Raw genomic sequence first — 27,635 nt, 5'->3', positions numbered from 1 at the left:
GCCAGGTGTGACCTTGAAAAGAAAAAAAGATGACTCTGAAAGTCAGTTCACTGTTTAAAAGGCACGGGTTCTAGAGAGCTAGCTCAATGGGCTGCAGGCACTTTACACACAGAAGTTCCCAGGTACCACCTGATCCCCAGCACTGGCCACTGGATGTGACCAGAAAACGAACCTCAACCCCACCCGTAGGTCGCATCTTTCTTTTATACATACCCACTCTTCCCAATGCATCTTTCCAACCATGATAAAGTAAAAGCTATTACAGTGCCCTTTAAATGTTCAGGAAAATATAGCACAACCAGGGAAGCGTCAAGGAGACTTTACTTCAATGAAAAAACTATTTTGAAAGGTGGAAAAGATAAAAAGAACACTTTCTTAGAGACAGATAGTACAGCAGGGAGCAGCCAATGGGGTTGGATCCCAGACATCCCGTGTGGTCCCCCAAGCACGGCCAGGAGCGATTCCTGAGCACAGCCAGCAGTTACCCCTCAACATTGGCAAGTGTGGCTCAGAAATCGACAGAAGAAAGAAGAAAGCTCCGGAAGTCATTCCCATCCCCCAACCCACGTGCAGGGGCAACTCTTGGTGGTAAGAGCCCTGGGAGAAGCGGCAAGGAGGGTCTCCTCCAGGGGAAGGGAAAGTGGCTTCCCCGAGAAAGCGTTCAGGGGGCTCTGCAGGGGTGGGAACAGGTCCTGAAAATAACCTGCCCTCTGGTCTCTACAGGGACACCCGTGATCCTAAGGCAGGGTCAGCAGTGGGTCGCAGACTGGAAGAGGGTGGATCTGGCCAGCTCAGAAGCTTCGTCGTGGTGCCCCTGCCTGCAGCCTGTTCTAGGCCTGCACCTTTTCGCCCTCTCCGCCTGTCTAGGCCCTTTCGCCCAGTCTAGGGTGACGTCCGTCCCGACAGCCCTCGCCACCCACCGAGTCCAATTGCCTGGGTGACCAGCTGTTTCCAAGAGACTCTCCTCATTCCGCTTTGGCCGGGGTTCACAGAGGCCAGGTCCAGCTCTGCAGCGTTTAGACCCTTGCTTAGAAAACGGCTCGCTAGCAACGCTGGGCGGACGCTGTTGACCTTGGCGGGCCACGCTTTACCGACAGATGCTGTACTCAATGCTAAGACTCCCGGCCTTGAAATACAAACAGACGCGAGGAAAGGGCAGAGGCTGCCTCCCTCCCTGCCCCCTTCCAGGAGACCACGTCAGCCGGCTGCCTGGCGACGGCTGGGAACCTGCTCTGGGGCCCGGGGCTGGGCCCGCCCACCGCGCGGGGAGGGCGAGGCCCGAGTCCCGGAGCAGATCCCCGGCGCCCCCCGCCGTCTCCCACTCGGGCCGCGGCCGGGGGGGCTGGGCTGGGGGCGCGGAGAGCGCAGGCGCAGTGTCGGCCCGCGGCGCCCCGCCTGCGGCCTCTGCGGCCCGGGCCGCGCTCATCCCCCTGGACGCTGCGTCGGGGCGCGCAGCAGCCGGCCGGAGCCCCGCGCCTTCCTCGCCGCCGCACGCAGGTAACCGCCGGGCCCGGGAGCCGCGAGCCGCCACAGCGGGCTGGGCCCCGAGCTGGGAGGGTGGCAGAGCACCCCGAAGGGAGCGGATCGCTGTTTGGGCTTGGGCCGGGCCCGGGAAGGGGGGTGTGTATGGGGGAGGAGGGGCGCTCCGCCCCCCCTCAAGCCTTCGCGGGGTCTATTGCGGCACATGCGGAGTCGTGGACCCCCACACCCCCAACTTCCCTAAGCTGCTTGGGAGAACCTCAGGGCTCAGCATCATCGGCTTCGGATCCCCAGCTTCCGTGGGAGTTTCCCCAGCCTCCACGACCGGAGCGGGGGAGGGGGCAGGGGGCGTCCCGATTTCCTCTCGCCCGGGACCCCATCATTTCAAACCCAAACTTGAAGATCTACCGGGCCATCATTGAGGACCCTGGCCTGGGAGGTGAGTTTCGGTGGCAAATGCACAGGAGGAGAGGACGGGAGGGACACGGCTGCGCCCAGGGAGGCGGCCCGCCGAGATACTGGACGCTGGAGTGTAGACGCCACGTGCGACGTCAGGACGGAGCCTCCTGCTGGGGTGAGGGGGGCTGAGCGAGGGCCCCCGAGACTGTGACGCACTGGGGCGCTGGGCGCTGAGGGCTGGGGGCTACTGCGGCCCCTCCTCCGGGAAGGGCGCTCTTTGGGTTGCCCGTGTCCGTGGTGCTGAAATACTTCTTTCACCCTAGCCTGCCGGGTCAGTCCACTTTGTGCCTTAGGCAAGAACAGGCAAAAGTGCTTTTTGACACTTCTAAGGCCGCGGGGTCTCGGGGTGCAACCCGGCGTGGAGCCCCTCTGTAAGTGGGTTTCCGAAGGATACCGTGGAAGCAAATGTGGCGCGCCTTGGGAGTGACCCGCACGCTCCCGCGGTGAGCACGAACGGGAACTCGCACCTATTGCATGTATGACATTCATGAATGTGTATAAGCACACAAACGTAACACACATGCGAATATACCCGGGTTTTCAAAACCATCACATGATGCAAGTGACTCCAGCTTTTCCATAATCCATCTGTATTTTTTGACACCTCTAATGTTTCTGAACTCTGAACAGGCACTAATTATCATTATCATCTGTTTCAAAATTGCAGATTCTGTGGACTCATGGTTTTATTATTTTGACAAGCAATTCAGTATACGGATTTTATTTATTTTGGATTATTTTACTTGTTTGCTTTTGGGCCACACCCAGTGTGTTCAGGGCTTACTCCCAGGCATTATTCTTGGAGTTTTTCAGAGGACCATACACAGCAAACGCCCTTCCCTCCATACTATTGCTGCCGGCCCTAGAAGGGAATTTGATGATCCAGGTTTGCTTTGTGTTTGATATATTATCTCATTATTTTCTGGTTCCTTTCTTATCTGTCTTATTTTTTTACTATATTCTTTCTCAGCATCTATTTGATACACTGTATCAGCACTGAATTATAATGTCATTATACCCACATTTGCACCATAATTAGGTTATTGGTGTGTCTTTTTTGAGGGGAATTGCTTTTGGATCATACCCAGTGGTGCTCAGAGGTTACTCCCCGCTCAGTGTTCAGGGGTCACTTCTAGAAGTACTGGGGAATCAGGCTATGGTGTTACGGCTTGAACTGGGTTTCCTGCATGCCAAGCATGCACACCAGGGCCAGGGAGATGGCACAGCAGGTAAGAGGCCATACTCACATCCAACCCGGTTCCATCTCTGGCATCACATATGGTTGCCCAGTCCCTGCCAGGAGTGATCCCTGAGCACAGAGCTAGAGATAAGCCCTGAGCACAGCTGGATGTGCTCCAAAACAAAAATAAAGAAACTAAAACATGTGGGCCAGTCCACTGAGCTACCTCTCTGGCCCTAGGTATTTTGTCTTTTATTTATTTTTATGATTTTGAGTAGTAGTATATTGAGGATGTTGCCATAAGTTATCAGTGCAAGTTTATCAATCTCTAAATGCAATACTGACAGTTTGTTTTGTTTTTTTGTTCTGAGGGGGCACATTCTACTATGCTCAGGGTTTACCCCTGACTGCTCAGAGGACGCTTCTGGTGGTGCTTGAGATTGAAGGAAGGTCTGCTGCCTGGAAGGCAAAGCCTTAACCTGATACTATCTTTTCAGCCCCAATCTACCATCTTTATGGTTCTATTAACATATTTACATTTTGGGTGTCTAGGGAGAGCTTTGAGTGTCTACTTTGCTGTGTTCTTGACCAGGTGCCACTCCAACTGTGGATTGCAGTCTGGGTGGCACTGCTGTTTGTGATTGCCAGCACTTTAGTGATGGATTAAAGTGTGTGATCTCCAACACACCGTAGCCAAGTGTGTACAAACACCACAATCAAGTGTGAGACCCTGACAAGCACAACAATGAAGTGTGGGTGCACTGCAATCAAGTGTGCATGTACCCCCTCCCAGCTAAATGTCATTGCAACAAAAGGGAAGGGAATTTTGGGGGGAAAGATTATATCTTAAACTTCAGGTTTATTACCCCCACATCCCTTGCAAGTTGCATTAATTTTATTACTAGATTCTAAGAAGTAATTATATATAATTTTTGTTGTTTTGGTGCTCAGTACTTACTCCTGGCTCTGTATTCAGGGCTTAGTCCTGGTGATCTCAGGAAACCATATGGGGTACTGGGGATTGAACCCAGGTTGGCTGTGTGCACTGAAGTTCTTCAGTTCATTTTATTTTTAATTCACTGTATCACTGTCATCCCGTTGTTCGTCGATTTACTTGAGCAGGCACCAGTAACATCTCTAGAGATTTTTAATCATGCAGTACTTTTAAAAGGTGCTCTTTTTTTTGAGTGGTGGTGGTCATATCCAGTAATGCTCAGTGGTTACTCCTGGCTCTGCACTCCTAGTGGTGCTCCGGGGGACCATATGGGATGTTGGGGATTGAACCTGGGATGACTGCATGCAAGGCAAATACCTTACTTGCTCCACTATTGCTCCTGCCCATACAAAGGAACTATTCTTTAGGGTATTTTTGAAGATAAAAGAAAATATGGCAAAGTCTAATTTTTAACCAAGTTAGAAATTCATGTTACTGAGATTTAGCTAGCAGAAGTTTTAAAAATCAAAATCAAATCCAACTCCCCTCCCCCCCACACACAAAGAAAAGTTACTGGCATTGAGGAACTATTTTGTATTCTTTTTCCTTTCTTTTTTGGGAAGCTTCCCCAGCAGTGCTGTGGACCATGAGAGCTCCACCCCAGAGTGCTGAGGATTGAATTCAGGAAGGAGCCTGTGCATGGCAGGCATGTGCCCAGGCCTTTGAGCTGTTTCCCCAGCTCTCTATAATTTTCTTCCTGGGGTTTAAAAACATCATAGAAGAGCCAAATGGAAGCAATTTTATTGCTTTACAGAATTAAAGTTAAAATGTGGCAGATTATAAAATGGAGAAAACACCAGAGGAGAAAATAAAAGCTGTTTAATAAGCCATTCTTCTCAATGAATTTCAGTTTAGAACATTTACTTCCATATTATTAAGTTTATAAATAAGCATATGTTTCATTGAATGTGAAATGTTATCCATTTTAAGATATAGAATGCCTTTAGAAACATGAAAAATGTGCACCTCAAAATTGGTAAATCTAAATGAAATCCAATTATATTTTCCTGCAATTTCTTATAGAAGATATGGATATGTTCCCATCTGGTACACACATCAGTGACTTTGTAAATATCCTTTGAGTACACATCGACTATTTGTAATGTTTATATAATAAAAACAATGCTATGTTGAACATTTTTTTTTTTGCTTTTTGGGTCACACCCAGTGATGCTCAGGGGTTACTCCTGGCTTTGCACTCAGGAATTACTCCTGGCAGTACTTGGGGGACCATATGGGATGCCGGGGATCGAACTGGGTCGGCCGCATGCAAGTCAAACGCCCTACCCGCTGTGCTATCGCTCCGGCCCCATATGTTGAACATTTTAAAAATAATACCTCTTTAAACATTTTTTTTCTTTTTGGGTCACACCCAGAGATGAAAAGGGATTACTCCTGGCTTTGCACTCAGGAATTACTCCTGGTGTTGCTTGGGGCATCATAATGGGATGCTGGGAATTGAACCCGGTTCGGCCACGTGCAAGGCAAACGCCCTACCCACTGTATTATCACTCCAGCCCTAAACATAATTATTTGAAAAATGACTGTGTACCTCTTTGTAATAGTGCTATTTTTTTTGGTGGAGGACAGTAATAGCAGTGCTCAGGGGCTCAGAGGACCATATGGGATGCTGGGGATCAAACCCAGTTGGCCACATGCAAAACAAACTCCCTACCCACTGTACTACTGCTCTGGCCCCTGTAATGATTGTTTCCGTAGAATAGATTCCTACGTGAAATTGATGGATTAGGAAGTTTGCATATTTTGCTTTCTGTTGTCTGTTGTCTGACATAAAAAACTCTTGTACCAGTTTGTTCTGCAGCCAATAGTGTGTGATGGTGCTGTGGACTCCTCACTCACTAGGCAGCTAGAGCTGGTCACCTGTTTCCGTTCCTTTTCCAAAGAGATAGCTCACCTTTTTTCTGAGACTTTTACAAAGTCATTCGCCTTGTTATGTCTATTGTTTATTTCTTCTTTAATGCATTACCTGCTCATAACCTTTGTCTTATTGTTTTGAGTTTTTAAGAGCTGATTTTGGATAAAATATCGATCCTTTCTTATGGTGATTGTTTTAGTGTGTCATCAGATTTTTTGTGGGGGTGTCCACCCAGCAGTGCTCAGGGCTTACTCTGGGCTCTGTGCTCATGGATCATTCCTGGTGGTGATCAGGGTGGTGCTGGGATTTAACCTTGGACAGCAGCATGCAAGGCAAATGTCTTACCTGTTATACTATGTCTCTGGCTCTCTATTAAATTAAAAAAAATTTTTTTAATAAACAGTTTTGAGTTTTCAGTGAGTCAAATGTACCCATTTTTCCTTTGTAATACATGACCTGGGTGTTACACATAGAAAGAACTCCCCACACAAAACTGTAAAAATATGCTTGTTGTGGGTAGGGACTAGCTGACGGAGAGGCACAATCTGAAAAGAAGCAATCGTACCGATTTAATTTAATGAATATAACCTACACTTCTGTTTTAGCGATTAGAAATGGGAGTTGGTGAATTAGTTACATGATATTATAGTATTTGGGGAAGACTGACAGGAGACTGAGATTAATCATTGCTCATATTTGTATATGATTTATTTTAATGGTTATCTCACGCTTGTGTGTGTGTGTATGTGTATGTATTGCTGGGAATCAAACTCAAGGCCCCACACATGCAATAGAAGTGGGAGCTGGAGCAATTGTACAGTGGGTAGGGTGTTTGCCTTGCATATGGCCAACCTGGGTTCGATGCCCAACATTCCACAAGGTCTCCCAAGCACCACCAGTAGTAATTCCTGGGTGCAGAGCTAGGAGCATCACTGGGTGTGATCAAAAAATCTCTCCCCCCCAAAAAAAAAAATAAAAAGAAGAGTTCTACCACTGACCTTCATCCTTGGCTTCCTTATATGAGTTGGTATTCTCAAAGACACAGTCTCAGAGAAGTTAAGAAAATGTGTGTATGTTAATAACTCAAGCAACTATAGGTTTTATAAAAGCATATAAAGTTAATGTATTTTTGGGGATGGAGATATAGTACAGAGGTTCAAGCACTTGCTTTGCATCCTATTACTGATTATTGATGAGCAGAAAACCAGAAATAGTCTCTGAGCAACACTGGGTATGGCCCCAACTCCCCACCCTACGACCAATTTTTTTTTTTTGACAAAATTTTGATTTAAGTGGATGGCTGAATTTTCTACTAACTTTTTTTTTATGGCACTGTCCCCAGTTGTGCTTGGGAGACCCAGGGACTATTCCTTGCAATATTTGGCCTAATGATTAGGTTTGTGAGCCAGGAAATGTGGCACTGCTGTGCACTGTAGTGCTGGGGGATACCAGGGCCACACCCAGTGTTGAGGGAGTGGAGGGACATTCAATGTTGGGAATTGAACTTGGTACCTCAAGCAAGGTATGCACTCTACTCCTTGGAGTATCTTCCCAGCCCTCTTAATATCTTTAATTCCTATTCACAGAATAGATTTTCTAGCTTATCTCAACAATCTTCGACAGGTCAGGCCTAGCAATCTGGCAGTTTGTGGTTATCACAGTGAACGGTTATGCCCTCCCCAGTTACTGGGTACTTGAGTCTTGCTACTTCCTGGTGATCTGAATAGAAATACAAGTTTCCAGTTTAGGACAGGAATTTGTTAATGAGGGAACAGGTGGTAACATCAATCATATTCTAACCAGGTCTTTTTTTTTTCTGAGCACTTTGAAGCATTTTATCGGAAATTCTCACTTCATTTGCCTTGCTGAGGCTACCAAGCAACACTATCTTTTTTTTTTAATTGAATCACCGTGAGATACAGTTACAAGCTTTCATGTTTGAGTTACAATCACACAATGATCAAACACCCATCCCTCCACCAGTGCACATTCCCCACCACCAATCTCAGTATACCCCCCCTTCCTACCCTCCCCCTGCCTCTGTGGCAGACAATTTCCACCATATTCTCACTTTTGCACCACTATCTTACACCACAAGAGTATAAACGTTCTAAGTCACCTGTCTGAATGTCATGGGCCACTGTCATATTTTCTGTAGTTCATGTTTTTCTTTCACTATTTTATTATAAGGCTGATTATAAGAAGTACATTTCTCCATCACCAACTTAATTTTCTCTGGTATTTTGTCCTTAGTAATTTCTCAATGTAATCAAAATGTTACATTAGTAGTCACTCTCCACTGATCACTGGCTAGAGTATAGAAATGAGAATAATAATCACTCAAGTACCTCTCTTTTTTCACTTTTTAGCCACTTTGTGTATTGTTTGGAACACTCTCCTATTTAGTAGGGAATGTCAGAGATAAGCACAGCTTTTTTTCTTCTATTGGCCAAAATTCAATTTTTTCTATAAATGTTAACATATGTCGTGGCACCAGAGTGGTAGTATAATGGGTAGAGTACTTGCCTTGCACACAGTCAACCCAGGTTCAATCCTGAGCACCATTGGATATGACTCACCCCCCCCCAAAGTTTAACATGTCTTTACTTTTTAAGATATGACACTAATATGTCATTATATATGTTAAATTATTTATTCATTCTGATACACAACACTCTCACAGTTTCAATTATAGATGATCTCAATTCTCATGGGGACAGCTTTTTTGTTTTTGTTTTTGGGCCATCCCCAGCTGTACTCAGGGCTTACTCCTCGCTCTGCTCGTGGCTCATCCCTGGCAGGCTTGAGGAGCCCTATGGGGAGCTGGAGACCAAACTTGGATCAGCCACTCAAAAGGCGGCCTTACCACTCTCCAATCCCTGTATTGCACTTATTGAAATGTATTTAATAACTTCCTATTAAAAGTACCAGTGTGTAGCTCACTCCATTTGTTTGGGACCCTAAAGTATCAGCAACTTTACTGAACTCTGATTGTCACTTTAAGTCAGGATGAAAACAAAAATATTAGGGAGTCTAATATCCCTTGTATTTACCTGTGATCTCTGTAAGTCTGGATGAGATGTTGGTCTAAGTAAGAGTGAGAATTCCAAAGCTGAATAAGGCTACTGAGGAAGGTGGTGAAACAAAGTCATAAAGTAACATTATTTTGGGGTTTCAATCAATTTAGAGTTAGGGAAGATGATAAGACTTCAGTGACAGACTTGTGGCAACTGAAGCTCTGCATTATTACAATTAGCTTCAGAACTAATTGGATTTCCTGTAGTTGAGAGGATGACTTCCTCCAGACAGGCAAGCTGTGTCAGAAGAGTCATTCTCCCAGCATTTACTTATTAAGTCTGGTATTGCTCTGGGAACTGAGGATACCAAGAAAAAGCTAAGGCATTATCTAAGTTCTTGGAGTAGTAAGACTTTATCAGGAGTTAGTTACATACGTAGCTCACAATGATGCCATGCTTCATGGACTGTTAACAGTGCCCTGTAGAGAGTGTTCTTGCACTCAGGAGGAGGAACAAAATCCCCATGCTTCTTCATGTTGGTCATGTGGTCACCAGGAAGGTTGGTAGGGACGGGAGTTTGTCAGGTTGTTTTACTGGGTGACAACAGTTACTCAGGTTGGGTTGGTAGGTGACAGTCAAGATTTGAAGCCTGGCTACCATAATTAACACTTTTGAGAACTTGGGCACATCACAAAGGCTTGCTGAGCTTTATCAATTGATTTAATTTAAATGAAGCACAAGGGCCAGAGGGATAGCTTAGAGGGCAGAACATATGCTTTGCATATGGGAGACACTGGTTTTATCCCTGACACTGCATGTTTCCCTTAGCATTGCTAGGAGGGACCCCTGAGAACAGGCTTGAGGTAGCCTCTGAAGACAAACTGTTGTGGCTACCCGACAATAAAAAAGGGGGGCAGGGGGCTGGAGCAATAGCACAGTGGATAGGGCGTTTGCCTTGCACACGGCCGACCCGGGTTCGATTCCCAGCATCACATATGGTCCTCTGAGCACCACCAGGAATAATTCCTGAGTGCAGAGCCAGGAGTAACCCCTGTACATTGCTGGGTGTGACCCAAAAAGCAAAAAAAAAAGGGGGGGTGGAGGGTGTCATACATAAGTGCCTGTTTCATTGGAATTGTAGGATTAAGTAAATAATAATGTAAGTCTCTTGGTATAAGCATGGTATATAGTAGTCTAGTCTTTTGTGTGTGTGAGTTTGCATGAAAATCACTCTAAACAAATTATTATTGATCCCACTGTCAGAGCTCAAGAGTAAAAAAGCCACATAAACACTGTGTCTTCTGAATCTGTATGGTAATTCTCTAAACTGGAAGTTTCTCTTTTATTAATGTTCCTAATCCCCAAACTGCTACTTTTTACTAGTTTTCAAGCAATTCCAAAACAAAACAGTTCTTGTCTGGAATTGTCATTGCTTTTTTTAATTTTAGTTCTCTGATGTTAAAGAAAATATATACTTAATTGTTTAATTTCCTCCCTTTAACACGCATAGCACTTGTTTCTGTTTTATAGCACTTGTTACTTGTTACTTGTTACTTTCTCTTCCAAAGGACATTTTTTTCTTTTATAGAAAGCTTAAACAGCTTCTCATGATATCTTAGCCTGCTGCCGTTGTAGGCACTCACCAAAACTTGACTGAAGAATAGATGCCTTCATGAAATAGACTCTCCTAAAATGAGAGATTATAGAAGCTGGTATCTGTCCTGAGAAAGTGGTTAAGGTGCTGAGAAGGCTGAAAATTATGATTACATGTAGAATAATTGAGAACAGGAGATATTCAGTCTCGAGAAGGGAAAACTCATGAGGACGGACCTGGGATTGGGAGGGCAGGAAATGATGGTTCTTATGATACGGAAAGCTTGTCATAAGAAATGGAATTAATTAGCATCTTCAGAGTTACAGCCTTGGGGAATTATATGGAGAAACATTTTGACTCAATGTTAAAAATAATTTCCTAACAATCAGAGTGACTCCCAGGTGGCTGCCTTGAGGGTTGTGTTTCCTGTCATTGTAGGCGTTCCAGCAGGAACTGTTATATTTGTTGGGATGCTGTGAAGGATAGAATTACTTGAAAGAAATTAGAGTAGATAGTCCCCCAAAATATTTTGTACTTATATCATGGTTTTTATTTCTTTTCTTCTTATAATATTGTATGTAACTTATCTTACATTAAATATCTAAGTATGTATGAAATATATATGTATATATGTATATGTACATTCTCATTATCTTATTATTGCCTGAATTAATGAAAGACAAAAATGATTTGTTCTCGACTTTTTAAAAATGTTACGAACATATTTGTACTTGTTTTGAGCCATACCCTAAACATACCTAGCTCAGTGTTCAGGGATCACTCCTGGCAATATGTGGTGGTTGGGCTTGAACCCTCATCAGCCACATGCAAGACAACTATTTTACCTACTGTACTATCTTTTCAATCCCCTAACATGTGTTTTGAGGACATCACTTTATGGAATATTTTTACATGTGAATACTGTGTGCTTTAACTGAAGAAAAAGAGTTTTATTAGTGTTAGCATCCCCGAAGCAAAACTAAATTATGTAAATTTCTAAATTGAATCTTTAAAGTGTACAAAGTCAGCTTGTCCTGATTAAGACATGTTGTGCTTTGTTTTTTGAGGTGTCAGGGGTTGAATCCAGGGTTCACACATGTGAGGCAAGGACTCTACTGCTGAGCTACATCCCTTGTCCTAAATTGTGGTTTCAAGTTCAGAACGTCATCACTTCCATATTGTATCACCATTAATATTCTTTTTAGCATTTATTCAGCCTTTAAGTATTTAATACACATTAAATTATTTATTTCCCTCACTTTATGAATTAGAATACTGTTAACCACCAATATATTTTTAATAGTTTATTTTTAAATAATTCAAACTTCTCTTTTTATTGATTTAAATCTGTATCTGCCTGGGGGTGTGGCTCAGTGGTAAAGAACATCCTTGCACACATGAGACCTGGTCTGGATACCTGGCATGGCAAAAAAAAAAAGAAAAAAGAAAGAGAAAAAGGATTTCAGTCCAGTTTAGTTGTATCTTTTTGCCACACTCAGTGCCGCATGGGCGGAGCTAGAATTGCTCCTGACCTCCTCCTGTACACCACACATATACTCCAGCTTTTGAGCCATCACCCTGGTCTTCAGCCTAATTTAAATCAGCATCCACTTGTAGATTTTATTTACTGAATCAGAGACATTACTATTATTGATTTTGATGTTGAAAATGTTCCAGTTCTAATGATTTGGATCCTTTTCAAGATTGGTCCTATATTCTTCTGACATTATTGTATTATTGTAGGAGTGCCTTCTGGTACAGTTCAAGTCTATCATGTAGTTTTCCTGCTTCAAGTATTAGTCATTTTTCAAAAACAATTTCTTCAAGAAGTCTTGGCTTGGGCTGGAGTGATAGTAGTGTGGGTAGGGCGTTTGCCTTGTACGTGGCCGACCTGGGTTCATTTCCCAGCATCCCATATGGTTCCCTGAGCACCTCCAGGAGTAATTCCTGAGTGCATGAGCCAGGAGTAAACCCTGTGCATCGCCGTGTGTGACCCAAAAAACCAAAAAACCAAAAGGAAGTCCTGGCTTTTGTAGAGAATGCACGATCTGGGTGTTGTTGCTTGTAACAAATGGTCACTGTTATGAAGGTGTTGCTGTTATCAGATGGTGAAGGAGCTCACCAACACTTTTACATAGATATATTACCCTATATTTATCATAGAAACCATGTATATATCTAGTATCTCTAGCTCAACTCCAAACCACCAGGGCTCACCCTCTTTTGCTGGTCTACATCCTCTTTTCTATAGAGGGAACTGCCTCTCAGATGGTGAGAGATATGCTCCATCCTCCTAATCTATTTAATCATTTGCCCTTTATGTGACTTGTATCCTAACCCAACTACTACCTCCGTGGCTCCAGCTCCTTAGTCCCAATCCTGTTGGTCGCACCAGACTCCTTAAATCACAGAGCTATAAAGTGGTGGAGTAAGGAGTTAAGTACAAGTTGCTAATTACTTGACAGCTCTTTATTGGCTCTTCAATACCGAGGCCCTCTATTTGTCAATTGCACTTACAAGGCACTCAAGGAAAAGGGCCCCTTGGGCTAAAGAGATGGAAATTTAACCAGGCTGAAAGGCAATATGTGTCTTCCCTGGGACACTGGGAGAATGAAGGAGGAGGCATCCACATGCTACCACCTGCCAGGAAACACAAGGAGAGCTTTCATGAGATGATGTATTTCAGGATTAGTCAACAAGTAACTTTACTGACTTTATGTTTTATAACTATATAGAGTTCATTCAAGGAAGACAGAAACATCACTGTGCTCAGGGCTTACTCCTGGCCCTGTACTCAGGAATCACTCTCTGTGGGGCTCAGGGGACCATATGTCATGCCGGAGATCAAACATGGGTTGGCTATGTGCAAGGCAAGCACCCTATCCATTGTACTGTCACCCTGGCCCGAAATACTGATTTAATTAGCAGCTTACTAATGTGACATTTGAGGAGATGGATGATAGTATCTGTTGTTTTAGTGCTGACTTCATTTCCTGGTCCAGAAGATCAGAAATCTGTTCATGTTTTAGAAAACAGCACGGGGTCCATCTGTTCAGGTCAGACTTTTACACATTAACACAAAGATTTATGGAGTGGTAACTTATGTAGAAAAATCAATGGTAATTATATTCTTTGCTGCCATTTGGAATGCATGATTTTTTGTTAGTCATAAAAATATAGTGACACACATACATGCATATTGAATTTGTTAAACAGTATGTACAATAAAGGCATCCCCCTTAATTTATGTTGCACTTCAGTCTATTTGATTTTGGTTCTAGACACTGTCTTTTCCCAAAAAATCATTCTGTAATATGGTCTGTTTATCCACAATTATCCTTCCAACAGAAGGCACCAAAATACAAGAGCTACATTTGGCTTCCTGGAGACTATTCTGGTCTAACTGAAATACAGAAGGATGATTTTCCTTCTCTCTGATTAAAATAGCTAGATTTTCTGCCCTGATTTTCAAGTAAATACATATTGGTGTAGAAAATCACAGAAAAAGATAAAATGGTACTAAATACACAAAACCTCTACTAGTATGCATAAGTTATTTTAGATAAATAAAATCATACCATGGTAAATGTACGCTGGTGGAGGGATGGGTGTTGAAATACTGTATGACTGAAATTCAATCATGAACAGCTTTGTAATGGTCTATGTCACAGTGATTCAATAAAAAGAAAAAGAAAATCATATGAGTAAATAGTCTTTTATACCTTTTTTAAAATTAGCCAAGTTAACATGAAGATTTGGTGGTGGTGGTGGGGTGCCAAAGATCGAATCCAGGGTTTCACACATGTGAGACATGTGCTCCACCTCTAAATAAATGTATTAACTATTTTGGATCAATATGTAACACTGTATTGCTATTTCTATTTACTCTGTTTCTAACTTGAGGACAACTTAGGTTATTTCCAGTTTTCATCTAGAAAGCAAACCATGATTATTTTCTTTGCCATCTTTATGAACTTTATCAGTAATCTCCTTAGGCCTGGACATGGTGTTGCTGGGTCAAAGATTTCAATATTTGTTATTGTTTTATTTGGGGCGGGGGGACACGTTCGCAGTGTTCAGGGTTTGCTCCTGGCTCTGCACTCAGGGTATGGGGTATACCAGGGTTGGCTATGTGCAAAGCCAGTGCCTTATCTGCTATACTCTCTGGCCTCTAGTGTTCACATATTTAAAATTTTGATACATGGTGCTCCAAAAATTTTCTCTTGCTAAGGTGCATATATTATGCTTATTCTTTATGTATAATACCTCTGGTCAATGATGAAAAGACTTTGTAAAGTCTCTTTTCAACTTTGCAGTAGCATTACATACAAGTTGGTTCTTTAATAAACATTAAAGTGAAGTGATTGTAATAAATCTTGGTATGCTGTTTAACCAACCAAGTGTTCAAAACTGTGGTCTGGGCTTCCCAGGCTGGGCCTTCTCCTGGTGGAAATGTAGCTGCTTAGCTACCAGTGAAGGTAGGACCAGGCAGTTGACACCGGGTTCGCTTCCTTCCAGACATGGACATGGCTGGTGCAAGGCGTTAGGGTAAAAACCAGAGCCAGAAATCTCAGTAGCCACTTCCTCTGTTAGGTCCTGTGGCAATCCAAATGAAATCTGGTTCCAAACAAATCGCTCTCACAGATCTGACAGTCGAGGCTGTCGTGTAGTTGTTGGCAACTTCTGTGTCAGACAGTGGGAGAGAGAGGCTGGTGCTTCGTCCTGCGCTGTCTTGCCAGGATCTTAGAACTCAAGAAGAACATATGATTCTGGATAAGGGTGGGAAATTTGCATAAAAACTGTTGAAGTCTTTTTTTTTTTGTGGGGGTACACCCAGCAATGTTCAGGGATTACTTCTGGCTCTGTGTTCAGGAATCGCTCCTGGTGGGGCTGGGATGCTGAGTGTGCTGAGTGCCTTACCCACAGTACTATCACTTAAAGCTGTCTTATGGCTTATAAAGAAGCTGTTAAACAGGAATGTACAAAAAAGTAGAAAGTTTAAGAATGCTGTACACTATTCTAAATTTTAAGCTATACACTATTCTAAATTTTAAGAATTTGAAGTCCCTGATTCCAAACAGTTTGGAATGTACTAATCTGATTCATGCTTTATGAGAGTAACCTGCTGGGAAAGGATATTTGAGATGGCCTGATTGTAGTCCCTTTCATTTTGTGATGGGGGCGTCTGATTTGCATACATGGAGAGACTTCTTCAAGAATCATTATATGCAAGACAGCAACAGGTTCCCAGTTGCTCGCCTCTTAGTTGAATGCTGTTGTCCTGACTATAAATGAAAAGGTTTCCATAAAACTTGCAGAATTCTAGGGATTGTCTCTAATCTAGCTTTCACATGATAGAGGAATGCAAATATGTTTTCTGCATCTTTTAAAAAAAAAACTATTGAACATTTTGTTGAAAATGAATCAAGACTGTCAATTTTATGTTAATTCTCATTTTCAACCTCCTTGGATGGTAACTAAAATAATAAAATCTGGTAATTCACATGGATATCCAAAGATGGTCAAATATAGAAAGAAAACCTGGATGGGAACTTGATGGTAAAGTACAGGCCTTGTACACACACACACACACACACACACACACACACACACATGAACTTAAAAGTATCTGTAAAAGTCTACTAGAGGAGCCGGAGCGATAGTATAGCGGGTAGAGTGTTTGCCTTGCACACGGCCTACCTGGGTTCGATCCCCATCATCCCATATGGTCCCCCAACATTGCCAGGAGTAATTCCTGAGTGCAGAGCCAGGAATAACCCCTGAGCTGGGTGTGACCCAAAAAGAAAAAAAACAGTTAAAAATTTTAAAAAATGAAAGCCATTAAAAAAAAAGCCTACCAGGAAGCATATCTGTATAAAAATTGTGGAAGATAATAGTAAATGGCTTGGGGCTAGAGAGACAGTGTAGCAGGTAAGGTGCAGCTCTGGATGCGACTGACTCAGGTTCTATCCCTGGCACTGCATATGGTTCCAAGCCCTGCCTGAGCACAGTCAGGAATAAGCCCTGAGTACCACTGGGGATAGGAGAATGGAGGGAGAGAGAAAAGGAAGGAAGGGAGAAGAGGGAGGAGGGGAGGAGGGATCTGAACTTGGGGATGTAATTAGTAGTACAGAACCTACCTTGTGTGAGGTCCTGGGTTAGACCCTCAACATCTGCACAAAAAAATTCAACTGAAAAAAACAACACAGTTGTAGCCTGAAACAAGACGTCTTCTGGTCACTATGTATTAATTGCTTTATTTGATTTTAATGAGCTGTGATGTATGGGAAAATGTGATTGAGTTACAATTTCATTGAGTAATCTGTCTATTGTAATTGTGTGAAGAATCTACTCTAAATTTGAAAATATTTAATCTAATTCACTTGCCATTTCCATAAGTCTTAGCCCTAAGAAGGGTTTTTAGTCTTAACTTTATTGTGGATATAAATACAGGAAACAACTGGGCAAATGCAAGTAGGTGGTGTATATAATGTTAGAGGGATCTGAGAGTAGGCTGCACTGGTCCTGAGGCTTCCTGTTTTTTTGTTCGAGGACTGGTACAAACACTGGAGGTTGGTGTTTGAATTCAGCAGAACTGTTTAATCTTTCGTAAGAATTAGGTCAAGTATACATATAAGTTTAACAAGCATATCAGAACGGCCCTGCAATCTGTTTTCCATTTAATTATGATCTATATGAGTTAGTGATTTAAACACTTAGATGTAAGCTGGGGAAAGGGTGGCGGGAGGGAAACAGGGGACAGTGGTGGCGGGAAATGTGCACTGGTGGAAGGATGGGTGTTGGAACACTGTATGACTGAAACCCGACCATGGACAGCTTTGTAACTCTATATCTCATGGTGATTCAATTAAAAAAAAATAATTTAAAGCAAAGAGAAAGTAAAGTGAAATTTATCAGCTACACAGGTGGGGTGGGGGGAGGTTTACTGTGGTTCTTGGTGGTGGAATATGTGCACTGGTGAAGGGATGGGTGCTCGAGCATTGTGTAATTGAGACTTAAGCCTGAAAGCTTTGTAACTTTCCACGTGGTGATTCAATAAAAAAATAAATAAATATATATATATTTTTTAAAAAGTAGGTAACAGAAAAAAATAATAAAAAAAAGACCCCAGGGGCTGGAGAGATAGCACAGCGGGTAGGGCGTTTGCCTTGCACGCGGCCGACCCGGGTTCAAATCCCAGCATCCCATATGGTCCCCTGAACACGGCCAGGGGTAATTCCTGAGTGCAGAGCCAGGAGTAACCCCTGTGCATCGCCGGGTGTGACCCCCCCCCAAAAAAAAAAGCAAAAAAAAAAAAAGACCCACTTAGATGCATACAAAAAAGATCATAGAAACAGCAAAGTACCTATGTGAGGATCCCTACCACTCCTAACAAATTTTCCCAGTATAACTGAATTTTAAAGATGTTGATTCATTACAAACTGTTTCTTCCTGTTTTTTGTTTGTTTGTTTTCAAGATTGTAAGAGAGGGAGAGGTAGATGACAAATATGCAGTCATCAAGGATGGCATATTTTATGCAAATTGAGAAGTCCACCGCTGAGAGATTAGAAGTCTCTTTCCTGGAAGAAGTGTCGATATAAATGGTGAAAGACTCTTGCATTCCAGCAAGTTCTTAGCTGTCAGCCGACACACTTATCATAGTGTGCCAGAATGGATTTTAAAATGGTACAACATAAACTGCTCCGTTCCAAATTAGGCATCATCACTTTCACACAAGCCAAAGCAACCTGCTTGTTTTAAAACTGCCATATTAAAAAAAAATTTTTTTTTGGTCACATCCAGCGATGCTCAGGGGTTACTTCTGTCTCTGCACTCAGTAATTACTCCTGGCGGTGCACAGGAGACAATATGGGGTGCCAGGGATCGAACTCAGGTTGGGCACTTATAAGGCAAACACCCCACCTACTGTACTATATAGCTCTGGCCCCAACCACATGAATTTTTTTTTGTCAGTCTCAGTTAACCTTTTTCCTTTCCCAGTATGCATTTTTCATCACAATCTGCTAAAGTCATTACCACTTATATATAGATGATTGAGATTTCTCATTTCAATTTTGTCTTTATAGCAAATAGCATGACCAGCTACTTCCAGGATGATGTCAAAATAGAATGTTTATTCCTCCTCTAACTTTTTTTTTCTTTTTGGGTTACACCTAGAAATGCTCAGGGGTTACTCCTAGCTCTGTACTCAGGAATTACTCCTGGCGGTGCTTGGGGGACCATATGGGATGCTGGAGATTGAACTTGGTCTACATTGTGCAAGGCAAACCCACTATACTATTGCTCTGGCCCCCCACCTCTAACTTTTAACCAACTCACAAACCTGCTTCCCTTTACCTATCCCTTTTCTGACCTCACCTTTTGCTTCATACCACCCCCCCATTAATATACCATAGTATATAATAGCATTAAATGAAAACAGAAAAACTTGAATAAGATCATTTATAACCAGCTATATCAAAGACTCCAGATTTGTTTTAGGTTTCATTTTAGTATCTGTACTTCTAGCTTGAGCTTTTGTATTGCTTGAGGACAGTATACATATATATTTTTTGCTTTGTCTGTTGTTTTGGTTTTGGTTTTGGACCACACCTGGAAGTGCTCAGGGTTTACTCCTGGCTCTGAGCTCAGGGATCACTCCTCGAGGGCCTGGGAGACCATATATGGTGAAAGGGAACAAACCTGGGGGTCGGCGTATACGAAGAAAGCACCTTACACCTGTACTGTTGCTCCAGCCTTGAGAAGACAGTATTACTTTCTACAGAAAATTATGGCAATATTTTTTTGTCTCAGTGCCTCACCTAGCAGTGCTTAGGAATTACTCTTGGCTCTGTGCTCAGGGATCAGTCCTGGTGGTGCCTGAAGAACTTTAGTGGTGCTGGGGATTGAACCTTGGTTGGCTGCATGCAAGGTAAATGCTTGCTATGCTCGTTTCAGCCCTGGTTGCAATTTTATTTTTAATTTTATTTTTTGTTTTTTGGGAGCCACACCTGGCAATGCTCAGGAGTTACTTTTTTCTCTGCACTCAGGAATCACTCCCATATTGAGGGGAGTGATTGAGGGACCATATGGGATCCCCATGTTTGAACCAGGTTGGTCACAGGAAAGGCAAGTGCCTACCTGCTGTACTCTGGCCAAGCAATTATTTTTTATTTTTAAATTTTTATTTATTTTTATTCTTAAATTATTTACTTTTGCTTTTTGGGTCACACCTGGTGATGTACAGGGGTTACTCCTGGCCCTACACTCAGGAATTACTCCTGGTGGTGCACAGGGGACCATATGGGATGCTGAGAATTGAATCCGGGTCGGCCTCGTGCAAGGCAAACTCCCTACCTGCTATGTTATCACTCAAGCCCCACAATTATTTTTTTAAAAAGCGAACTCCTGATCCAACATTATACTCTGATTCCTCATATACAAAGTATTTAAAAAGTGACTATATAAAAAAATGAACTACGTATGTCCTATAGATTTTTAAAAACAGACACATTTTAATTAAAAATTTGAAAATGAAACCATGTAAGTCAAAGGTTAGGATCAGAAACACCAGACAAAGAAAGCAAGCAAAAGATTCTAAAGGGGATCTAATTTGAAATGTTTCTAGAAGGTCAGTGTGACTGAAGAGTTATGAACAAAGAGGAGCGAATGGAACAAGATGTGATCTGAGAGATAGAGCGGAATTTAGCAGATTCTGATGGTCTTTACAGCTTGTTTTTGGGTTACACCTGGCAGTTCTCTGGGTTTACTTTCTGGTCTGTACTCAGGGATTTATCCTGGTAGTGCCCGGGGAACCATATGTGATGACAGGAATCAAAGCAGATCAGCTGCGTGTAAGAAAAGTCCTGTGTCTGCTACCCTTAGTGAATTGTTTTTGTAGATGATTCACATGTATGCAGTTCTTCAAAGCAGGCATTTCACACAGAATCATAGAGGGGAAGCAAGCCAACAGGTTAAGTTTATCTTGGGTTAAAATCATGCCATGTCCTTTGAGTCAGAACTCTGCAGTCTTACTCAATATTTTCCTAGACATTTAAGAAGGTAAACATTTCTTGAGTCAGGAAGAGAGGGACAGACATAGAGGGACTGCACTCATTTGTGGAGTGTAGGGTAGCATCACATGAGGCTGACACCTAAGGATGGTAGATACAAAGGCCAGGGGGATTGCCCCATAGCTGGAAGCCTGCTTCATGAGCGGAGGGGAGAAGGTAGATGGAATAGAGAAGGGATCACTAGGAAAATGATGGCTGAAGGAACCAGTTGGGATTGGAGATGCATGCCGAAAGTAGATAATGGCCCAAACATGATGGCCTCTCAGTGTCTGTGTTGCAAGCTGTAATGCCCAAAAGTAGAGGGAGAGTATGGGGAATATTGTCTGCCTTAGAGGCAGGGGGAGGGTGGGAACTGGGGGGTTTACCCGGGATATTGGTGGCGGGGAATGTGCACTGGTGGAGGGATGGGTGTTTGATCATTGTGAGATAGTAACCCAAACATGAAAGCTTGTAACTATCTCACAGTTATTCAATAAAATTTTAAAAATTAAAAAAAAAGGTAAACATTTCTTTTCTAGGAAAGTCATGGGTTTACATGCAGATGTATTTTTTTGTTTTGTTTTGGCCATACCTGTACTGTGTGAGACTCTTTTATAAATACATATCTGATCCTTAGACATTCATAAATTAATGATGTGGCAGGTTTCCTATTCTAACAAAATACCACAAACTTGGTCACTTAAAACAACACATTTTTTATCATAGTTTTGTAAATCAGTGGTCCAATATGGCTATGATTGAACTATATCCAAGGTGTTGGCAGTATTTATTTCTTTCTGAAAATTCTAGAGTAGGAACCATTTCTTTTTCTTTTCCAGTATTTAGAGGCTGCCCACATTCCTTGGCATACAACTCCTATCTTCAGTGCCAGTGAGAGAGGCTGTGTCCTCACATTGCATCATCCAATCTTGCTTCTGTAGTCACAGTTTCTGAATCTTCTATTTTTAAGGATTTGTGATTATGTTAGGTCCAATTTAGATAATCCAGGATAATTTCCTTATATTCAAGTCATTTGAGGGACTGGAGCAATAGTACAGCAGGGAGGGCATTTGCCTTGCATGCAGCTGACCTGGGTTTGGTCCCCAGCATCCCATTTGGTCCCCAGGGCATTGCTAGGGGTATTTCTGAGTGTAGAGCCATGATAGTCCCTGAACATTGCCAAATATGGCCAAAACTTTCACTCCCTCAAATAAAAATAAAGTCAGTTGAGGGTCAGAGAGATAGTACAGGGGTTAAAGCATTTGCTTTGCATGCTAGTTCCAGATTTGATCCCTGGCATTATATAGTTCCTCAGAGCACAGAACCAGGTGTAGCCCCTGAGCACTGCTGGGTGTAGCCCAAGCCCTCCCACTCTCAAAACAAATAAATTCAGTTGATAGTTAGCCTTCATTCCATCTGTAACCTTAATTATTTATCATAGAAGATATTCACAAATTCTGGGAATTATACTTTAAACATTTGAGTGGGGCTGGGAGCTGGGGAGGGAAGAAGAATTATTTCTTGCAGTGTGGTATAGAAAAAGGCTAGGAAATCTGAGTTTGAATCTTGGCTCTACAAAGCAATAACTGGCTATGTCATCTACTGACTGTCAAATTATCTCACATCTAAGAATTTATTTCTCTACTGGTAACATGGAAATTATAATACCACTTTAGAGTTGCGTTGATCTTTAACTTTTAAAAAATGTAGTATATACCTAAATATAAAGAGGATTAAAAAACATAACTTTCACTATAATAAAAGACTGTAGAGCCTTATTTAGGACAAAACAATTCCAAAGAGCAAATCCCAGGTGCTTGGAAACATCTAGGCCGGGTAATTCCTCTGGTTTCATTTTTCCTTTAAAATAATTTAATGGTTTCCTCAAATCCTTTTAAAATCAAACAGCATATCGATCTGAGGAAAGTATGCAAAACATGAATGGAGATAAACCTTTAAATTTCACTCTAAGTTTCACTAGGTTTTCTCCCTAGATGATGTCAGAATAGAACATTTAAGAAGCAAACATGAATGCACTTGATTTGTCTCCTCTGTCCTCTTTTATTATCTGTTGTGCTTATCCCCCCCATCCCACCCACTGCTGGTATGGCTCCTCAAGCATTACTGGACCTAGTACTGCTAGGTTGGGTCTCTATATTATTGTTTTAAGAATTAAAAAAAACTCAACATTATGTCATACACTAAGAACAAAATGACAAAGGAGGCAGAAGCTAAGCACCAACTAAAAAAGAAAATGGCCTATAACAAGAAACACTATGTCTTGGTTTGGATGGCAGGAGGTCAAGTTGTAGGGTGGGATTCTCAATGAAAGGTCACATGGTTGAAGTCTTTCTCTTATATTTGGACAGATATTTTCGTCACCTGTTTCCTGTCAATGAACTTAGGATGTCAGAGGAAAAATTTTAAAAATATGTATTTGTTGAAAGCAGAATGTGATTCTGAGAGTGACAATATGCTATCATCATTGAAGGTGATGAACAAATCAACTCTTTCTGAGGTCATTTGCATGAAAAAGTAGTAGCTGATTATAGGCTATGCTGTCAGAGATGTGTCTGTGGGAGACAGGAGTAGAATTGAGGCAGGTAAAGCTGAGTAAAGATAAGGTGAAGGAAGAGGAAAGAATGGGAAGAGTAGGGAGAAAAGATTAATTCAAGGCGCTATAACCTAGACAAAAATCTTCAAACAAATTCTATTCCACAATTTAACTGGCCTACCTGGTGCACAGAATCACTGTATTACTGTCATCCCATTGTTTGTTGTTCATCAATTTGCTTGAGTGGGCACCAGTAACGTCTCCGTTGTGAGACTTGTTACTTTTTTGGCATATCAAATACACCACGGGGAGCTTGCCAGGCTCTGCCCTGCAGGCAGGATACTCTTGGTAGCTTGCCAGGCTGAGAGGGACAGAGGAATCGAACCCGGGTCGGCCACATGCAAGGCAAACGCCTTACCCGCTGTGCTGTAGCTCCAGCCCCCACAGATTATGTTCGGTAATATCTAGCAGATGAATTCCCTAAAGACGTCTTCCCTAAATTGCCTTAATATTTAAGTTCAAAGGGAGGGAGGTTATTGGCTATGTCCAAGTTTTTATTTTCACCCTTTCCTATTGCTCTTCCCATTCTAAAACCTAATAAGGTTTGGTTTCTCAAAGATGAGTTAATTACATTTAGTGCTTAGCATGTCTACCTAAATATAAGTATCTCTATGGCTACTGATGGTATTGTCATTGTCTTATCCCATATTTCCTCTACTTTTACTGAAAAGGAATTTTTTTTTTGGGGGGGGGTGTATACCCAGCAATGCTCAGGCCTTACTTTTGGCTCTTCACTCAGGGATCACTCCTGGCCTGGTTTGGGGGACTGACTATATGTGGTACCAGGATTAAACCCAGGTTGTGTACCTATTTCAAGGATGCTTTAATAGAAATATTACAGAAGAAGAAATGGGTATGTGTCTTATTTTTCTTTCTTAAGATATCTTAAGATATTATACAGATGGACTGTTTGCTAAGCAATGACTGATGCTTAACAAACATCTGTCCAAAGTAACCCAATTGACTTAGAAAGATTGTCTGGGTTGCTCTGAAATTTATCTTAATTTTTTTTCGGTCTCCCTAACAGTGCCAGAAGTGATCCTTAAGCACAGAGCCAAAGGTAAGCTCTAAACACAGTTGGGTGTGACCCTGAAACCAAAAATGACAACAACATAAACCCAAGACATCTTTTTTTGTTTGTTTTTGGGTCACACTGAGGGATGCTCCGGGGTTAATCCTGGCTCTGGGCTCAGGAATTACTTCTGGCAGTGCAAGGGGACCATATGGGATGCTCGGGATCAAACCCGGGTCAACAATGTTCAAGGCAAGTGCCCTATGCACTGTACTATCACTCCGGTCAGTCCCTCAAGACATTTTCTTCAAAAGAAATTTATGATACAACTTTGTTAAAAACAAGAATTTGAAATTGCATATCACAACACAACAGAAGCATGAAGCAAATTGTGGAGAAAGCATGTAAAACTTTCATGTGCATGGTGAGCATGCTATACCCAGTGATGCTTAGGGATGACTCCTGGCAGTACCTGGGGAATCATAGGTGGTGCCAGGAGGTTGAATACACATCAGCTGAGTGCAAGGCAAGTACCCTACCCATTGTACTGTTTCTCCAGCCCAGCAGCATGCTACTTTCCCCAAATCTCCCAAGCGTTCATTAATCTTTGGATCATGGTGGTCTCATAAACATAAATGAGAATATTAGGAAGAGGGAATACTTTTGGGAAACCAAGACTATTCATTTTGGGACTAGTGAAACTGAAGTCATGATTTGAAATGGAAGTATCCTGATAAAAGTGGGGAGAAAACTTTTGTAGCTCAGCAGAAAGAAAGACTGCAAGTGGAAGGAAGGTACGTGAACAATTCATGTATGTGAATACATTATTTATTTTCTAGTTTTAATCATTATATCTGAAAATGTATGAAAAGCCTTGAATGAATTTAAAGAAGCCTATAACTTATACATCTAGTTCTGGTATTAAACAATTATACAAAATATTTTCAACTTACCCATTTATAATTTATAGTATAGATAGATACTGGAAAGGTTTGATCTAACTTGTTACTTATTTTTCTATCCTTTCCTTGTTGGATTGGTGGCAACAGATAGGAATGAGAACGAATGAAAAAGATTAATTGTTACATAAATACAGAAAATAGAACTAAATGAATCAAAATAAGCACAATGAGAAACAGGGGCATATTTAAGAGTGAAAAAAGACAGTTTAATTAGTTTTTTTTCTGGTAAGGCATATTGCCAGATGATCGCTTCCTATTATTTAAAAATAAACAAACCTATTACAACCTTTACTTTCTGCTACTGAATGAAATTTAAACTAAATTTCAACTGAATATCATGTCTTTATATTTTCTCTTAAATAGAACTGATTATCTGAAGAAATGAATACGTCTCCTGCCAAAAAATATCCAGTTAAAAAACGAGTGAAAATACATCCCAACACAGTGATGGTGAAATATACTTCTCATTACCCCCAACCTGGGGATGATCGATATGAAGAAATCAATGAAGATTATGGAAATTTTATGGAGGAAAATCCAAAGAAAAGCTTGCTAAGTGAAATGAAAAGAAAGGGAAGAACTCTCTTTGGAACTATGAATACCCGACCTCTACCAACTGAAGACCCAATGACAACAGAGATTGGAAAATTCCAGAGTTTTGCAGAAAAAAATATTTTTCAGTCAAGAAAGACATGGATCGTGCTATTTGGTTCTGCTTTGGCTCACGGATGTGTAGCTCTTATCACTAGGCTTGTTTCTGATCGTTCTAAAGTCCCATCTCTAGAATTGATTTTCATCCGTTCTGTTTTGCAGATCTTATCAGTGTTGGTTGTGTGTTACTATCAGGAGCCCCCATTTGGACCAAGTGGATACAGATTACGACTCTTCTTTTATGGTGTGTGCAATGTCATTTCTATTACCTGTGCTTATACATCATTTTCAATAGTTCCTCCTAGCAACGGAACCACTATGTGGAGAGCCACAACAACAGTTTTCAGTGCTATTTTGGCATTTTTACTTGTAGATGAGAAAATGGCTTATGTTGACATAGCTACAGTTGTCTGTAGCATCTTAGGTGTTTGTCTTGTCATGATCCCCAATATCGTTGATGAAGACAATTCTTTGTTAAATGCCTGGAAAGAAGCCTTTGGATACACTATGACTGTGATGGCTGGACTGACCACTGCCCTTTCTATGATAGTGTACAGATCCATCAAGGAGAAAATTAGCATGTGGACTGCACTTTTTACCTTTGGTTGGACTGGGACAGTCTGGGGACTATCTACTATGTTTGTTCTTCAAGAGCCAATCATCCCATTAGATGGAGAAACCTGGAGTTATCTCATTGCTATTTGTGTTTGTTCTACTGCAGCATTCTTAGGAGTTTATTATGCCTTAGACAAATTCCATCCAGCTTTGGTCAGCACAGTACAACATCTGGAGATTGTGGTAGCTATGATTCTGCAGCTTCTAGTCTTACACATATTTCCCAGTGTTTATGATGTCTTTGGAGGGGTAATAATTATGACTAGTGTTTTTGTTCTTGCTGGCTATAAACTTTACTGGAGGAATTTAAGAAGGAGGGAAGATTACCAGGAAATTCTAGATTCTCCCATAAAATGAATACCTACTTAGTATTATCTGTTAATAACCAATTAATAGGTACACTGCCATTTTAATGTTGATGTTTTCTGTGTTGTTTAATTGAGAGTTCTATATAACAATATATGCAGATGTAGACAAATTTATTCTAGTCTAATATATTAAAAACATATTAAAATGAGACGCTATGAGCCTGGTGTCATTAGTTACTAATAAATTATGAAGATATTATGGTATAATCATGGTACAAGGAGAAGGTTAACCTCCATCACTAATGAACAGAAGACTTATGGAGTTTGTGTGATCTAAAAGCTAAAACAAATATTTTAATTAAATAATATTGTGGGGTTGGTGAAGATAGCTCAAAGGGCAAGGCCCATGTTTTTTGCATACAGGGACTCAGGGTTTGATCCGCAGCACCACGTGGTATCCTAAGCACTACTGGGAGTAGTCCCTAAGGATTCCTTGAGTACCCATTATTACTACCCCAAAAAGCCCTCAAAAACCAAACAAAAAATCTTGTTCATGTTCAATGTTCTATAAGTGTCCCACAAAAACTTTTCAATATTCAGGAAACTTAATTTGTAAAAAGTATATTATATAGGATGAAATAAAAACAGCAAACTGTTTTGTCATCTATGGTCTCAGTAAACTAGAAGCAAGGGGCAGGAGAGATAGTATAGAAGGTAGGCCCTTGCCTTGCACTCAACTGACCTAATTTTGATCCCTGGCATGCCATATGTTCCCTCAGCCCTTTGTAGAAGTAATTCTTGAGCACAGAACCAGGAGTATT

General features: G+C 41.6%; 1 protein-coding gene across 5 annotated transcripts; it reads left to right on the top strand.

Moving 5' to 3' along the window:
* The first annotated feature begins 961 nt into the window (after positions 1-961).
* Positions 962-27,025, top strand: SLC35G2 (solute carrier family 35 member G2). Of its 5 annotated transcripts, XM_055129411.1 has the most exons (4): positions 962-1,497; positions 24,006-24,119; positions 24,294-24,326; positions 25,604-27,025. In XM_055129411.1, the coding sequence occupies exon 4, from the start codon at positions 25,622-25,624 to the stop codon at positions 26,861-26,863; it is 1,242 nt and encodes a 413-aa protein (XP_054985386.1). In that variant the 5' UTR covers positions 962-1,497; positions 24,006-24,119; positions 24,294-24,326; positions 25,604-25,621; the 3' UTR covers positions 26,864-27,025. The 5 variants fall into 5 exon arrangements, with proteins under 5 accessions (XP_054985386.1, XP_054985387.1, XP_054985385.1 ...); XM_055129412.1 differs by lacking the exon at positions 24,006-24,119; XM_055129410.1 differs by lacking the exon at positions 24,294-24,326.
* Positions 27,026-27,635: the final 610 nt, after the last annotated feature.

This window comes from Sorex araneus, chromosome 2, assembly GCF_027595985.1.
Source record: "Sorex araneus isolate mSorAra2 chromosome 2, mSorAra2.pri, whole genome shotgun sequence".
Taxonomy (NCBI): domain Eukaryota; kingdom Metazoa; phylum Chordata; class Mammalia; order Eulipotyphla; family Soricidae; genus Sorex; species Sorex araneus.
This window is presented reverse-complemented; position numbering and strand designations above follow the sequence as displayed.

Excerpts from the sequence above, each read along its gene's own strand:
- SLC35G2 (XM_055129412.1), top strand. The coding sequence starts at position 25,622 with ATGAATACGTCTCCTGCCAAAAAATATCCAGTTAAAAAACGAGTGAAA.